The 16,817-nt window shown below is 35.7% G+C and overlaps 1 protein-coding gene across 5 annotated transcripts; it reads left to right on the plus strand.

Annotated features, from left to right (window-relative positions):
* Window positions 1-251: 251 nt before the first annotated feature.
* On the plus strand, window positions 252-14,656 carry LOC110612307 (myosin-17). 5 transcript variants are annotated; one of them, XM_021753060.2, is made up of 39 exons: window positions 252-660; window positions 1,888-2,016; window positions 2,286-2,429; window positions 2,581-2,726; window positions 2,805-2,961; window positions 3,088-3,146; window positions 3,688-3,847; window positions 3,964-4,113; window positions 4,190-4,326; window positions 4,427-4,573; window positions 4,741-4,842; window positions 4,918-4,975; window positions 5,063-5,164; window positions 5,342-5,379; window positions 5,541-5,667; window positions 5,749-5,919; window positions 7,159-7,290; window positions 7,437-7,546; window positions 7,665-7,725; window positions 8,761-8,938; window positions 9,326-9,531; window positions 9,707-9,826; window positions 9,904-10,002; window positions 10,084-10,305; window positions 10,774-10,913; window positions 11,219-11,336; window positions 11,424-11,465; window positions 11,576-11,656; window positions 11,855-12,025; window positions 12,156-12,311; window positions 12,420-12,626; window positions 12,761-12,898; window positions 13,002-13,072; window positions 13,198-13,297; window positions 13,390-13,446; window positions 13,538-13,594; window positions 13,691-13,771; window positions 13,906-13,988; window positions 14,066-14,656. In XM_021753060.2, the coding sequence occupies exons 1-39, from the start codon at window positions 658-660 to the stop codon at window positions 14,187-14,189; spliced, it is 4,584 nt and encodes a 1,527-aa protein (XP_021608752.1). In that variant the 5' UTR covers window positions 252-657; the 3' UTR covers window positions 14,190-14,656. The 5 variants fall into 5 exon arrangements, 2 of the variants coding, with proteins under 2 accessions (XP_021608752.1, XP_021608751.1); XM_021753059.2 differs by having other exon boundaries at window positions 254-660; window positions 11,424-11,474; XR_006350124.1 differs by lacking the exon at window positions 14,066-14,656 and having other exon boundaries at window positions 11,424-11,474; window positions 13,390-13,427; window positions 13,906-13,976.
* The last annotated feature ends 2,161 nt before the right edge of the window (window positions 14,657-16,817 follow it).

Here is a 16,817-nt window from a genome sequence, read left to right on the forward strand (position 1 = left end):
TTCACCTTACATAATTAAAAATTATATAATTATTTTATTGACTAAAATTAAAATCAATCAAATCTTATAATTTGATTTAATTTGATCGTATTTGGCGTGTCTGCACATTGTTTTTCATAAATGGATTGATTTTATTTTTTTATTATTTAATTATTTTTATGAGTATTTGGCGCATTATTTTTCTGATTATATTATAATGCAAGGGTCTAATTCCATTGGTGGCTGAAACAGAAAATAGCAGAAAGTAATTTGACCAGTAAGAGAGTTTTAGACAGAGAGGAGAGAGCTTAGAGCTTTGCTTTTTCGTATATATAAGCTTCCCTTAACCTCATTTTTCGAAGGAGATTAAATATACATTTTTTAAAAAAGAGCACAAAAGAAAAAAAAAGGAAGAGAAAAGCTTTGAGAAGGGGCGAAATCCTTGAAAAAAAGCTTTTGTTTGCTTCTGGTTATCATCTTCCTCTCCAGCTCAAATTCAATTCAACCGCCGCTTTCTTTTTGTCCGTTGAAGAAGAAGAAGTAGCTTTGGAACTCACAAAGACAACGGCCGCCGAGTCATATTCTTCTCGATCCGACTCACTGAGTCTCATTTCTCCTCGACGTGGTCTTTTCTTCTAATGAGTTGAAGGAGAAAGAAGATCGCAGTATAGGATCGATATGGTAACTTAAAGATATGAAAACATTTCTTATTTTTTTTCAATCTTTTTTTATTGCCTGATTGGTTCTAATTGGTTGATTTGTTGAGTTGAATCTATTAGATGGTGTAGTTTTTGTTTGCTTCTGAGATATGGAATATGAACTTTGTGAGGATCAGCTCATAGCAAACTGTGACTCTCTTTGGGATTTTGACTTCTCTTGAGTGAATTTTGTGGATGTTAAAGCATGGTTATGCTTCGATTCAAGCGTCTTTAACTTTGCATTAATAGATGAGAGGACATCGCATATGAGAGTCGAGAATTGTAGGTTTCGAATAGCTTTTGAACTATTTGTTTATTGAAGACATGGATGAATGACTGCAATTAGAAACTTAGATGGCAGTTTCGAATTTTAATCCTATTGCTTTGGCAGCTAGCTATTCTTTTGCATTTAGTAAATGAATATTTAGATAAGTATCATTAAGTTTATTAGGGCAAACAAGTATTTTTTTTTTCTCCCTCTTAGTGTATGGTGGTACCATAATGTTATTACCTCCTAATTTTGTGTTTCCAGCCTGAAAAGCTTGGTGGGTTCTATTTGGTAAATTGGGGAGTTTCTTCCACAATGCTGGCTCCTGATGCTGACTTCATTGTCAGCTGCTCAGTGCTTATTGAATTCTAGAAACACTTAAAAGCATGTTACAGTATAATTCATGGCGACATTTCCATAACAAAATCTGGAAATTGCTACATTTTTCCTCTTTGTTCCCTACTGCCTCTCTCTCTCTCCCCCTTCCCCTTCCGCCTTTCCTTTTATAGTTCTTGGTTATGTACAAACCCTTTGTTGCTTGCTTGATATGTCACAAACACCAGTGTGCTATGAAGCTGTCAGTAATTTGTCTTGCTAACCATATCTAGCTTATAGTTATGTTTTATTTTATGAGTTTTCACAATGCAATATTCTGTTTGTGTGATTGTAACATTGGAGCACACGTGTAGTCTGTTTTTGTTTAAAAGATCAGTTGCAAATAGATTTGTGATTTGATCCTCCTCTGCATGATTGTAATTGTAATTTTGTATCTATATAATACTGGTCAACCTTTGGTAAGGAACACTAGAAGTGGTTGACAGTTTCATGTTACACATATTCAGTTCACTGTTTAAGCATATCTGAAATCAAATCCTATTGTTCTTCAAAGAATATCTATCCTTCTCTGTGTCTAATTTTTTTTTCCCCCCAATTTATGTTCAGGCCACACCAGTGAACATTATCGTAGGTTCTCATGTATGGGTTGAAGATCCAGCAGTGGCATGGATAGATGGGGAAGTTTTTAAGATAAACGGTGAAGAAGTTCATGTTCATACCACAAATGGGAAAACGGTGAGTTCATAGAGACTCATTTAGTTGTTTTATTTGGATTCTGTGGATCTACAAGTACGTGATTGTGTTTGGCATTTACTCTTTAAATTAGAATCTAAAATCTCAAGCATTGAATTTAGCTAATACAAAAATGCATCCAATTGCCAACTTAAGAATTGATTGGTAACATTAGTTTTCATGTAGGTTGAGATTTGGCCTCATTTCCTACTCCCTCCAAATTCATTTTCTAATTAATGTCTTATGATTTTCAAATTGAAAATTCTTTGCAGGTTGTTACAAATATATCCAAAGTGTTTCCTAAGGATACTGAAGCTCCACCAGGAGGTGTTGATGACATGACAAAGTTGTCATATTTGCATGAGCCAGGAGTTCTGCATAACTTGGCTACCAGATATGAACTTAATGAAATCTATGTAAACTACTTTTGGAATTTTCTTTCTCAATTTATGTTCTGAAGTAAAGATTGTATCAATAAAGTTCTCAGTTCAGTAAAATATCTTTCATTGTTTGATCCGTTGAGAAGATATCCATTTTATTGAAAAAATTCCATTTTATGTCTTGCAGACATACACTGGAAATATACTGATTGCTATAAACCCGTTTCAAAGATTACCACATCTGTATGATACACACATGATGGAACAATATAAAGGTGCCCAATTTGGAGAGCTCAGCCCTCATGTTTTTGCAGTTGCAGATGTTGCATACAGGCAAGTTTCTTTTTTATTATATTAGGTCTTGCATTTTCCTATCTTGTTTGTGCTGAACTTTGTGCTTTGCTTGCATAGGGCAATGATCAATGAGGGAAAGAGCAACTCAATTCTAGTTAGTGGAGAAAGTGGTGCTGGTAAGACTGAGACAACAAAGATGCTCATGCGATATCTTGCACACTTGGGTGGTCGATCTGGGGTGGAGGGGCGGACTGTTGAACAACAAGTTCTAGAAGTAAGATGAAGAGCTTTCCCACCTTTGCCCAAAATCTACAGATCTGCAAACAGTTATATATCCATTATTTTAATTAGATGGGAATTGTTCTTTGATATGGGGTTTCTGGTCTATTGAAATTTGCAGTCCAATCCGGTTCTTGAAGCATTTGGCAATGCCAAAACTGTTAGGAACAACAACTCAAGGTAACTACTGTTTTACTGTGACAAATGTAATAAAAAAAAATTATTGTAAGTGGTCTGAATTTGAAGTTGTACTGCAAAAGTCGTCAACTAAGTTACACATTGAAGAGATTGGAGGAATTAATTTCTTTTTTTTTCCTTAAGGCTCAGAAGTGCTCTTGATTGATTGGTTGTAATGTTCACAAGGTTGAATATAGTCCTTTGCATCTCCTTATTGTCTTCCCATCTTTTTGGATATTGAAATAAGTGCGTTATTGACTATAGACTATAGATATATGTAATACCATTGATGTTTTGTGTTTCAGATATAATGTTTTATTCTTATTGACTTAAATGAAACAGGGGTTACTTACCATTCTGCAATGCTGATTGGGGTTCTTTTCCTTTTTTCTTGACCATAGTTTCTTTTTCTCCCTCCTGCTTTGAGAAATTATCTCCTTGAATTTATCAGAGATATTTTTCAATCTGTTGTGTCCATAAACTTATTTACTTCTAGGAGCTTATTTGGCCATTTCTTTATATTCATCTTGGTATCAAAATGCAGTCGTTTTGGTAAATTTGTTGAAATTCAATTCGACAAGAATGGGAGGATATCTGGGGCAGCTATAAGGACTTATTTGCTTGAGAGGTCCCGGGTTTGCCAAATTTCTGATCCTGAAAGAAATTATCATTGTTTCTACCTTCTTTGTGCAGCTCTACCTGAGGTATTGATTGTTTACATTTATAACAGAACTTTGAAACAGCCCTGAACTCCAGTTGGATTTCATACTGCATGTGCCTATATTTATAAATATCTATTGATTGTCCCTTGGTTCTTTAGGAAAGAGAAAAGTATAAGTTGGGAGACCCAAAGTCTTTCCATTACTTGAACCAATCCAACTGCTATCAGTTGGATGGAGTAAATGATGCTGAGGAATATCTTGCAACTAGGAGGGCAATGGATGTAGTTGGCATCAGTGAAGAAGATCAGGTTAGGATTTAACTTGTTCCTTAGAGATGCAGTGTGCTTGCTGCTACACTCACAACTTTTACATTATGTTTTCTAGGTGGCAATTTTTAGGGTTGTAGCTGCAATTCTGCATCTTGGAAACATTGAATTTGCAAAGGGAAAGGAGATAGACTCTTCTGTTCTCAAGGATGAGAAATCTAGATTCCATCTTAATATGACAGCAGAGCTGCTCAAGTATGGCTTATTGAATCCTTCCTTTCTTCTCATGCATTTAACTGATCTGTTGTTCTGGGTGGTTATTTGAACCACACACATCAATTGACTTGTATTGTAGGTGTGATGCCAAGAGCTTGGAAGATGCACTGATAAAACGTGTTATGGTAACTCCAGAAGAGGTTATAACAAGGACTCTTGATCCTGTTGGTGCAGTGGTTAGCAGGGATGCCTTGGCTAAAACAATTTATTCTCGCTTGTTTGATTGGTAAAGTAACTTTTTGCAGTCTCTGTGTGTGTGTGTGTGTGTGTGCGCGTGCACGCGTGCATGCTTGCACTCACATTCATGGCATATGCCATTGAATCTGTAAATGTTCCAAAACACTTTCACCTCTATTTTTGTTTTTAATGAGTTCTCATTTAAATGTTTTACAGGCTTGTGGATAAAATTAATAGTTCAATTGGACAGGATCCAAACTCGAAACAATTAATTGGAGTTCTTGATATATATGGTTTTGAAAGCTTTAAGTTCAATAGGTAAGCCTTTAACTTCAGATGTCATTTGCTATACAGCATTTTTCCTGACTGTTTACTATTTGCTTTTCCATACAGTTTTGAGCAGTTCTGCATAAATTTTACAAATGAAAAGCTGCAGCAGCATTTCAATCAGGTTTGGTGCTTTGCATTTTCCTTTGCCTCTATTTGCGTTACCATTGTTTTTGCCAAATTTGACTGTATGGTGTTTTTATGTTTGCAGCATGTCTTTAAAATGGAGCAGGAAGAATATACAAAAGAAGAAATTAATTGGAGCTACATAGAATTTGTTGATAATCAAGATGTGCTAGATCTCATTGAGAAGGTCTTTTGCATAGTCGACCAGTGTCTTCCATTTATATCATTCTCATTTGAAGAATATTATGCTTTGTGGAGCACTGTGAATAGCATTTACTGTATATTTTTATCTACATGTGCACTTGTCCTATACTTCTGGTACAAGGTCAAAGATATTAAAATTTTTTTCTTAAATATTTTGCAGAAACCTGGGGGAGTTATTGCACTTCTAGATGAAGCCTGGTATATCCTCATTTGATTCTTACTTGTTCTAGCCTTTTTCTTGTACATTCTGCGGGAATCGAGTTTCTATCTTACTCTTATGATTACACAATCACACTGTGTTGCTACTTATTCTTGTATACGTTGAAATTTGACTCAAGTATGCTTAATGCTTGATACAGCATGTTTCCTAAATCGACGCATGAAACTTTTGCACAGAAGTTGTACCAGACATTTAAAAACAACAAACGGTTTATCAAACCGAAGCTTTCTCGTACGAGTTTTACCATATCTCACTATGCAGGGGAGGTAAACAGATTTTTCCTGTATATATTGTACAATTCCTTTCTACTTTAATAGATGCTAAAATGTTCTTTATGTTTATTCCAGGTAACTTATCAGGCTGATCAGTTCCTTGACAAGAACAAAGATTATGTAGTTGCAGAACATCAAAGTCTTCTGACAGCCTCAGAGTGCTCCTTTGTGGCTGGTCTCTTTCCTCCACTTCCAGAGGAATCATCAAAATCCTCTAAATTTTCTTCCATAGGTTCCCGCTTTAAGGTAGTAAAGATTTACTTGCTCTTCAGTTCCTAAAGGTGAAGTTACTTTCATTAACTAATTTATTTGATGAGGAAAGACTCTCAGTGGTTGTGTCAGTTGCTGTGGACCAAAACTTAGGTTCCAAGGCTATGTAAAGCTGAGAAAATATTTTGAACCCACAAACCCATAAAAAGGGGGAAAATAAAAGGAGAAGTACTAGAAAAGCTTCTCCTGAATGTAAACTAATGCAGCACTTAATTAAAATTTATAGCATTTATGTTTTTCAGTTAAGTGGTTGCTATTTAGAGAAGATGAGATGGATATGGAGCAGTATAAGAATAAACTAAGGAATGAGTATATTCTCAAGAAGATGCAAGTGGCCTTCATTATGAAAATTTCAGAGAAGGGAGATTGAGATGGTTTGGACGTGCACTGTTGGCCAGGAACTGCTCTAATATAAATTGTTGAGCACTGAAGTGATAGGAGATAAGGGCAGAAAACCCAAGATAAAATGGAAATAAATAGTGAGATGAACTTAGTGGCCAGACTCCCTAGATCTTTCTGAAGATGTAGCCTTAAGTCAAGTGGGTTGGGGGAGATGCAATGATGCATCCATATAACTGATTCCAACTAGTTTGGTATTAAGGCTTTATTAAGTGCATTCTTGGTGATGCAAAGGGAGGGACCAAATGATGTGATACATTGCCAAAATCGTGAATGACATATTGTAGAAGGTGGAAAAATAGTGGTAAAATCTGGACCTAACATGTGAGGATTGTGGCCAGACAAGGGTAACAATGGAGTCCATGTTGCTTATCATTTGAAATTGCATCGGCACCGCTCTTTGCCTTTTATTTCTCCATTTTAGTCTTTTCGTAGGTTTGAATTAAACAATACTTCAAAGGCTCTGCATCTGAATCTGTGTCATTGGAATGTACAATGGCACACAGAAGAGGTCATATATTTGATCCAGTACCTTCTTTTTGGGGTGTCATGGTGGTTACCTTGTTGCAGGAATACATTTTAGTTCAGCTGACATGTTTACAATTTGGATTTGGAAGATGATATAACTTCAAATCATTTTTAGACACTAAAATACTGCCAGAAGAATGTTCACTGTTTTTGAAGTATGGTGGCGCTCTGTCTATTTTAGCTGTAGGATGCATTAGCTATACATGGAATAATATATGTGCCAAATTTTTTACGCATCATATTTGATGTATTGTATTTTGACAATGGGAGATGTGTTTAAAATTTCAGCTACAACTCCAATCTTTGATGGAGACCTTGAATTCAACTGAGCCACACTATATCAGATGTGTGAAGCCAAATAATGTACTCAAGCCTGCAATTTTTGAGAATGCTAACATTATCCAGCAACTACGTTGTGGTGTAAGTATGATGAGGCTGTAGCATTTTTCTTTGTTGTGATTTTTCATTCTTAAGCCCTTCTAGATTACATATTTGTGCTTATGTTCCACCATTTGTAATATGATGATTATTGTTCTTTTGTATATAATATATGTAAAATTATTTAGGGTGTCCTTGAGGCAATTAGAATCAGCTGTGCTGGGTACCCTACAAGACGTACATTCTACGAGTTTCTCCTCCGTTTTGGTGTTCTTGCTCCAGAAGTTCTGGAAGGAAAGTAAGTCATAATTCAAAGGGGAAAAATATTCAGCAAACCTTTTGGCATGTTTTTCTTTTTATTCTTTTGAGGAGCATTTTATTTCTCTGGTGAATTGTTGTTGCTTCTTCTTGTGCAGCCACGATGACAAAGTTGCATGCCAAATGATCCTGGATAAAATGGGATTAAAAGGTTATCAGGTAATGGAATTTTCTCTGTAATTAATTCTCGCTATTATGCTTTTTAGGAATAGGCGTGGAGTCCCTTGGTATGAGGATGCATAGCCTGATTTGTCTGCCTCACGAGTATAATAGATTATGAGACAAAGCAGAAGGGTACTAGACTTGCTTTAAATTTCTTTCACTTGGTACAGTTATGACTTGTAGACATTTGTAACTGTAAATGTGGATACTTGCTTGTGCTATGCTTTCTATGTTTTGCCAAGCAAAGACCATCATATAATCTTTGAGTAAGTGGCAAAAAGCTAGCAAAAGGGAGGCCGGGTGGTGAACTTCTGAAGAAACAGTTCTTCAGCAACACCTGGCCTGATCAATTTCAGATGTCCCAGTGGGTGATGACCAGCTGGTGTTTGCTAGTTACATAACAATTTGTGCCCCTAGTTTTTGTCTTATTACAGGCTTTTTGGTGTTAGAAGTTAGATATCCAACTAACCAGCCTACCTTCATCAAAGTGTTCTCAAGGGGATATTTGGATTCTTGTCTGGGGACCAACAGTGTTTTGTACCCCAACTGGCAACTACTACTTTTAGAGTGTTTAATAACCATCACTAATTAAACATTTAAATTGCCAGGATATCAAAATCTAGTAATTGATATTTCAAATTTTAATTTAAATGTTGAAAGCTGGACGTCTGCTTTGGTGTTTGAGCCCCTAACAGCAACGACCAATAGCTAATCTCATGCACCTATCAAAATAGACCCTTATAGTTTCTCCAGTTTCACTGGATGCTTATAATGGTAACTGCTGTTAAATTCTGTGCATAACGCCAGTCAATGAAGGCTCCTAACTCTTTTTTTTTCTTCTCTATTGGAAACCTATTGGCTTGGGACCATTGGCTACGTATAGGGGCTGCCCACCCCATTTAGGTTTTTCACAACATGTCGTAGATGTTGTTCAACTATAAATCTCTCAATATCTGTATTGCATGTTGCCCATGGAGTATTTTAGTCCCCTACATCAAACCTTGTACAAAATTGTTGGTTTCACTTTCACAGATAGGCAAGACAAAGGTTTTCCTCAGAGCTGGCCAGATGGCTGAACTGGATGCGAGAAGAGCAGAAGTGCTTGGAAATGCTGCTAGGACCATTCAAAGACAAATCCGCACATATATTGCACGCAAGGAGTTTATTGCAGTTCGTCAAGCTGCTATTCACTTGCAATCTCATTGCCGAGGTATTTTCTTAAACTTTTTTTTTCCAATTATTTTTGTTTGTAATTTCTTTGCTTTTCAATACTGCTCCATTCACATTTTCCTTTCACATAAGTTAAATTCATCAGCTTCCAACAAAGTATGGATCTTCATGTATGCCTTTGTGGTGGTCTTGAATGTACAGCCATGTTGATGTTCATTTATTTGTGTCCAAGTCTGTACACCATTTGCGTGAGATCTTCTCCATGTTCGTGTGTATGTGAGAGAGATGGGACTAACTTCTGCAAATATATATATATATATATTGGTGCTTGTTTCATGAATTCTTATTGCAGTACTGCTTTACTGTTTTAATCCATTGGAATTCTGATTGTAATTATTAACTTTTTGTTGTTTGCAACTACAACCAGGTGTATTGGCTCGCAAACAATTTGAGCAGTTGCGACGGGAAGCAGCAGCTTTGAAAATTCAGAGGAACTTCAGACGATATACTGCCAGGAAATCCTACTTGACTCTGTATTTGTCTGCTGTCACGTTGCAGACAGGCTTAAGGGCAATGACCGCTCGTGATGAATTCAGATTCCGAAAGCAAACTAAAGCTGCAATTGTTATCCAGGTCTCATCTGCGCACGTCTCCTCATCATATTCTATTACCAGTTTTAAACAAAGCTGTGGACTTCTAAATTACTTTTTGAAATTTCGTTGCTACAATTGGAAGCAAATTTTCTTTCTCTTTTGAAACCTAGAACATGTGATTAGTTACTTTGACTAATTCTGTTGATGACTTTCAGGCACAATTGCGTTGCCATATTGCATACTCTTATTATAAGAGGCTCCAGAAGGCTGCATTAGCTTCTCAATGTGGCTGGAGGCAAAGGGTTGCTCGGAGAGAGCTTAGAAAGCTTAAAATGGTTTGATGGAATTCCTTAATATTTGCTTTGTTTCAATTAGGTTTTAGCATACAGTACTAATTAGATAAATTTTTCAGGCTGCAAGAGAAACAGGTGCTCTTAAAGAAGCGAAAGACAAATTAGAGAAGCGTGTGGAAGAACTGACATGGCGCTTGCAACTTGAGAAGAGATTGAGGGTAATTTATTGTATTTCATACCAATACTAGTAAGATAAACTTCTCTGCACCATGTTCATTTTCTTTTGATTTGGATCACAGACTGATCTGGAAGAGGAAAAGGCCCAAGAAATTGCCAAGTTACAAGATGCTTTGCATGCAATGCAAATACAAGTAGAAGAAGCAAATGCCAGAGTTATCAAAGAGCGAGAGGCAGCTCGGAAAGCTATTGAAGAGGCACCTCCAGTCATTAAGGAGACCCCTGTGATTGTTCAAGACACAGAAAAGGTTGGACAATTAACAGCTGAGGTGGAGAGTTTGAAGGTATGCACTATAACATGGATGATCACTGTTCATGGTATATTACAATGAGTGTCTATAATCTGCTATCATTTCCCAGGACAACTATAGTGATGTTCGTAACAAAATCATATAAATATTAGGTGTCCATTCTCTTCACTACTGGCTAACTGTAATCTAATAGGTTAGGGATGATTGCAATGATTCAATCATAATTCAAAGTTTTTGTTGATATCATATATTTCCTGAATTTCATTGGTTGTTCTGGTGAGGCTGCCTAACATCTTGCATAAAGTGTTTTCAATCAGTTTTTTAGTGGATTATCAGATGAGCTAATGCCTAATTTCACAGGACATGATTGTGGATTAGCTTTTATTTTATAGCCTGTAAATAAATCAGTTTTCTCTGAATCAAAACCTTTTTGGTAAAATATGTTAATAAGAAGTATTCTTGAGATTGTATGCTGCTAATTGAATCTCTATTCCTATCTAGGCTTTGCTGCTTTCAGAGATACAGGCAGCGGAGGAGACAAGGAAGGCTTGTAAAGATGCTGAGGCCAGAAACTCAGAACTGAGCAAGAAACTCGAAGATGCAGAGCGAAAGGTGGATCAAATTCAGGAAACAGTGCAGAGGTTTGTTAATGCTTGTTAAAACCAGTGCCATATAGTTGTATTTTGTGTAAGGCACTAGCAAATTCAATGCCATTCTTCCTCTCTCCAGTCTGGTTAATTGAGCTTGCCCACAACTTCACCCTTGTCATGGTAGCTTGTGTCTGCAAGTACACATTTTGCTCATCATTTACAATCTTCTATATGATTTTGATTGTCTCCATAATTGCGTACACATATATCCTTGCTCTTCTGTCTCTCTGCATGGATGTTTTCTTTATTTGCACTAAACATCTAAAGTTCTAAAAGCCAGTTTTTTTACATTTCAGGCTAGAGGAAAAACTTTCCAACTCAGAGTCAGAGAATCAAGTTCTTCGTCAGCAAGCACTAACCATGTCACCAACTGGGAAATCATTGTCTGGGCGGCCAAGATCAATAATTATACGGGTAAAATGTACTTATAAGAATTTCCAGTTATTTATTCATGCATTTTGCTTAAACCTTCTAAAGTTTATTCTATTTATTAAATTGCAGAGGACACCAGAGAATGGAAATGTTGCAAATGGAGAACAGAAGGTGGCATCTGTAAGGGAACTCCAAAATTTTCTTGATAATTGAAAAAAATGCACTGTCGTTGTTACAGTAGGCTTAGTTTAAATGAACTGTTATCATCTATTGTATTTCAGGATATGATGGTTGCTATAGCAAATGCACGTGAACCTGAATCTGAGGAAAAACCACAGAAATCTCTCAATGAAAAGCAGCAGGTAAGTGCCTTTCATATGCTTTCAAATGACTTATTTGATTTATTTATCAGTTATTTAAATAATTAAGATAATAAGAATATTCATGAAAGAATTTGCCCCAATAATATGTTTTATTTTTCTCCCTCTATTTCAACTGTTAAATTCTGGTGCCTCTGAAATTCACTAATTCATTTTGTGCAATATGCTTTTTTCATTCAGGAGAACCAGGATCTACTGATCAAGTGTATATCACAAAACTTGAGTTTCTCTGGGGGCAAACCAGTTGCTGCTTGCATCATATACAAATGTCTACTTCACTGGAGATCATTCGAAGTTGAAAGGACTAGTGTGTTTGATCGTATTATTCAAACAGTAGCTTCAGCCATAGAGGTGAGTTCCCACCGGGATTAGTCTGCCTTTTTATCACCTTAAGATGAACTCTATTTGCCTTTTGTTTTTGTTGTCAGCTCAAAGAAGTTATAATTATATGACATGTTGACAAATTTGAATTTTGTTGAAGGTCCCAGATAACAATGATGTCCTAGCATATTGGTTATCAAATTCATCCACATTATTGCTGCTGCTCCAACATACACTCAAAGCAAGTGGAGCAGCCAGCTTAACACCACAAAGGCGGAGAACAACATCAGCTTCTCTTTTTGGGAGGATGTCTCAAGTAAATATTTATCCCTTTTTCCTCCTCATCCTGTAATTTGCATCTTCATTTTCTTCTTCTTCTTCCTCCTCTCCTCCTCTGTCTTCTAATTGTTTATATGGATTCTAGGGACTACGGGCATCTCCTCAAAGTGCTGGACTCTCATTCCTTAATGGTCGAGCACTTAGTAGACTTGATGATTTACGACAAGTTGAGGCCAAGTATCCAGCATTACTGTTTAAGCAACAGCTTACTGCCTTCCTTGAGAAGATATATGGAATGATAAGGGACAATTTGAAGAAAGAGATCTCTCCATTGCTTGGTTTATGCATTCAGGTTGCTGCTTATTTACTTGGGCCACATGTGTGCTAACTGCTACTACTCTTCTAGAAATTCTAAAAAACAGCAAGGAAAAAATAAAGGAACTGGAGATCAGGATTGACTCTCACTCTATGTCCCACTTTGTGCAGGCACCAAGAACTTCCCGGGCAAGTTTAGTAAAAGGACGCTCTCAGGCCAATGCTGTTGCTCAGCAAGCTTTAATTGCTCATTGGCAAAGCATTGTGAAAAGCTTGAACAGTTATTTGATGATAATGAAGGCAAACTATGTGAGTCATGACTGATATAATGTGCCCTTTCTTCATAGAGAATGTCAACAATTGTGGTCTTCTTTGTGGAAGAAATATCACTCTCTGACATGCCATTTTGCAGGTGCCTCCCTTCTTAGTGCGAAAAATGTTCACTCAGATATTCTCATTCATAAATGTTCAGTTATTCAATAGGTAAATGCAGTCAAAACCTATCTCTTAATGTCTCTTCCTTCTCTGTTCATTCTTTTATTTAATGATGTTATGCTATAAAGGTGTTATCATTCTTGTGCAATTTACAAATTTATACATATCTGCAGTCTTCTTTTGCGGCGTGAGTGTTGCTCATTCAGTAATGGAGAATATGTGAAAGCAGGTTTGGCTGAATTAGAGCAGTGGTGCTCTGGGGCAACCGGGGAAGTGAGAACTTAACATTCTTCCTAACTTTTAACCCCTTGCATGCATAATTATCACATATCTAACCACATCCATAACGCATCTTTCTTCTCCAGTTTGCAGGTTCGGCATGGGATGAATTGAAGCATATAAGGCAGGCTGTTGGATTCCTAGTAATACTTGTGTTTATTGCTTATCTCATCAACTCATAATATGCTGATGCATGATGTGCTGACCTATCTTTTCTTTTGATGTCACAATCAGGTCATACATCAAAAGCCTAAGAAGACCTTAAATGAAATTACAAAAGAACTTTGTCCGGTCAGTACCTCTGTCGTTTTAATGAACTTATTATGTTAGTGCTGGATTTTTTAATTTAGTAATATTACTTTGCATATTTGCTTGATGCTGCTTCAGGTGCTAAGCATACAGCAACTGTATAGGATCAGTACCATGTATTGGGATGACAAATATGGCACTCATAGTGTATCTTCAGATGTAAGTTTCCCTAAATTGGTGATGATAACTATTGCCTGTGGAGCAGTGTTTTTCCTTTTTGTCTATCCTTGTTTTTGGTGTTAAATTCCAGCTGTGTTTGTGCTTTTGCATTCTAAAACAACATTGTTGTACAGGTTATTTCCAGCATGAGAATCATGATGACCGAGGACTCGAACAATGCAGTTAGCAGCTCTTTTCTGTTGGATGATGACTCAAGGTAGCATTTTAAGAACACCTCGCATATTTAGTAGCAGTTGCTTTCACAATAGGAATCTAATCATAGTGCTTATACAGCATCCCGTTCACCGTGGATGACATCTCCAAGTCTATGCAACAAGTAGAAATAGCCGACATTGATCCTCCTCCATTACTTCGTGAAAATTCTGGTTTTGGGTTCTTGCTTCCACGCCCCGAGTGATGATGATCATGTTCCTTCTGCATCAGAACCTTGTTCTCAATGTCTAATGGAAGTTCATGGAACGCCCTGGGCAAGAACGTGCTAAGACCTGTGCATATAGCCTCATCGTTTTCATCACAATCCATGTGTATATTATAGTTTGGGTTAGTTTCAGGCTACCATATTTTGTGTCCAGGTCGATACTCTTCCCCTCTCGTTACATAAACTAGAGGGGTATTTTTTTCTAAGAGGCCGTATCACATTTAATGTGATAATGTGCAATCCTAGGAGGTGGCCTCATAATTTTCTCAAGCCTGCAACAGGCTTCATTCATATTTTTTTATTATTTTTTATTGTTTTTAGCCAGGCTATATAGCTTGTTGGGTTTTGGGGTGTAGTGGTTTTTTGAGTGTAATTGACATGTGCCGCGTTTTATAGGCAATTTGTTTGTACGAGAAAACAATCTGTATTCTTCATTCTTTCCTCAACTTTTCCTTCCTTGGGTCTGATGCTCTCTCCCTTTTCTGGGTGCTTGAAATGCCAGAAGCAAATCTGATTTAAGGGAAGAGAGAGAATTTACCTTCATTTAAAAATAAAACTGCAAAACTGCAATGGTCAGATTGCTAAATTGAGGGTGAATACAAGTAAAGAACCATTGTTTTGTGGTCCACAAAATCAAAGTATGTAAATACTGGAGCTTCAGGCAATGAATGAATCTGTGAAGTCCTTTCGCCTTCTAAGCGGGAGTAGATGCATGTTCAATATTTTCTAGATGATCAGCTTAAGGAGAAATTTCACGGTCGCATGAACGAACTATTTAGGATATATCCTCTGTTCGGATTTAAGAATTTTATAAAAATTTAATTTAATTATTTTGTTTAGAATAAAAAATTTTAATTCTTCTTTATTTTAAAAATTCTATATGAGTTTATAAGGATTCATTTAATTTTTTTTATAAAATTATTTATGAAAAAAAAAAAGAATGATTTTGACCGTGCCTATAAAAGCTAATACTTTATAATTAAAGAGTAACATGATCAAGAGTCCTTGTAATTTTCACTCTGGCCCTATTAGTTTCTAGTTTCATGTACATGGCCATCAAAATAAAAAAAAATAAAAAAAGCATTCGCCTGGCTTTATTTGGTTCAATAGTGAAGGCATGCCTTCTTCAACAAACCAAGTTCGAGAAAAATAAAAATTATAAAAAAATGGCTGAAATAGAAGTCAGGTATAAACATTATAACAAGCATTTTCTAAAGGCTGAAAAATGTTACAAGCAAACTAAATTATTTATGAATTATTTTAAATTTAACTTGATAAAAAAATAATCGGACTTGTTTTTTAGGTGAGCTGAATTTTAAATTTATTTATTAAACGAGTTAAATTTAAACTATTCGACTTATTAATGTTTATAAACTGATTTGTTAAGAGATTCATAAACTAGTTTGTTAAGAAATACATGAGCAAACTAGTTAAAACTCATCGAGTAGGCTCGTTAAAATACTAATCGAACAGACCGGTTAAAATATTCGTAAATAAACTCGATAAGTGATTCACAAACTAAATTAATTTATAAGACTTATAAATATACTTAATAATACTCTTATTCATAAAATTTTTAAATATGAATATTATAAAATATATGTTTATAAAATATAATTATTATATAATTTTATTTTAAATTTATAATAAAAAAAATAAGTTAATGCTTTCACTATACGTAAAGAAACAAATTTATTATATGAGTTAAAAATACATTCCTAATGTAAAATAATAAATATTAAGTAATATCATAAATATTTTTTAATTAAAAAAGTTATAAATACTAAATTTTCAATATTTATTTATATTATTTATTTTTTCTTAATTTTTAAATTTAAAAAATTAAAGAATATTAAATTATGTAACTATATATATTATTAATTTATATATTTTATACTCCAACAGTGTAATTTTATTATATGTTTTTTAAATAGATATTTTCTTTAAACTATTAAGTATCTTAATAACCTATTATTATTATTACCTTCATATTTTTATATATGTACTTAATTATTATCATATTTAATATTATCCGCTTAATTTTATAAATTAAAATTTTTATATTATTTAAATATAATATAGTATAATATATATATATAATTTAAATTTGATGACCGCTGGGTTTCTTTATCCCGGTCTAAGGCCAAACCCATTAGGGCAGCTCATAATCTGAAGGCTTCTAAACCCCCTCCAAGAATCAGGTCCAGTCCATTCAGTTCAAAGACCGGGCTCCAGTCCGTTTCTTCAAACAGGCCGGTCTAGCTCTGCGGCCATTGGACATATCCCCTCCGGGCCTAGTCTTAACCTCATCTCCGCCCAGCTCAGAACCAGAAGGAGTTCAGCCCCTTCGCCTTGTGGGACCATCCGCATGCGCGCTCGGGAAGAATCAGGGGCCGTTACACATGGGGCAGAGATCTGATTCCCTCGTACGTCCGTATCAACATGACAGGGACAGGTAGCCAATGACACACTTTCTGTTACACGACGCTAGCGGACAAAAAAAACATATAAAAGGAGAAGTACTCTCCTCTAGGTCTAGATTTTTTCCATTTACAGAACCCATTGTAAAACCCTGTTTTTTGGATCTCAGTTCATCTATTGACGCCG

Source organism: Manihot esculenta, chromosome 3 (genome assembly GCF_001659605.2).
Source record: "Manihot esculenta cultivar AM560-2 chromosome 3, M.esculenta_v8, whole genome shotgun sequence".
Lineage (NCBI taxonomy): Eukaryota > Viridiplantae > Streptophyta > Magnoliopsida > Malpighiales > Euphorbiaceae > Manihot > Manihot esculenta.

Coding starts and splice junctions, on each gene's coding strand:
- LOC110612307 (XM_021753059.2), top strand. Junction 7,547..7,664: donor CCAGAAGTTCTGGAAGGAAA/GTAAGTCATAAT, acceptor CTTCTTGTGCAG/CCACGATGACAAAGTTGCAT. Junction 10,914..11,218: donor ATTCAGGAAACAGTGCAGAG/GTTTGTTAATGC, acceptor TTTACATTTCAG/GCTAGAGGAAAAACTTTCCA.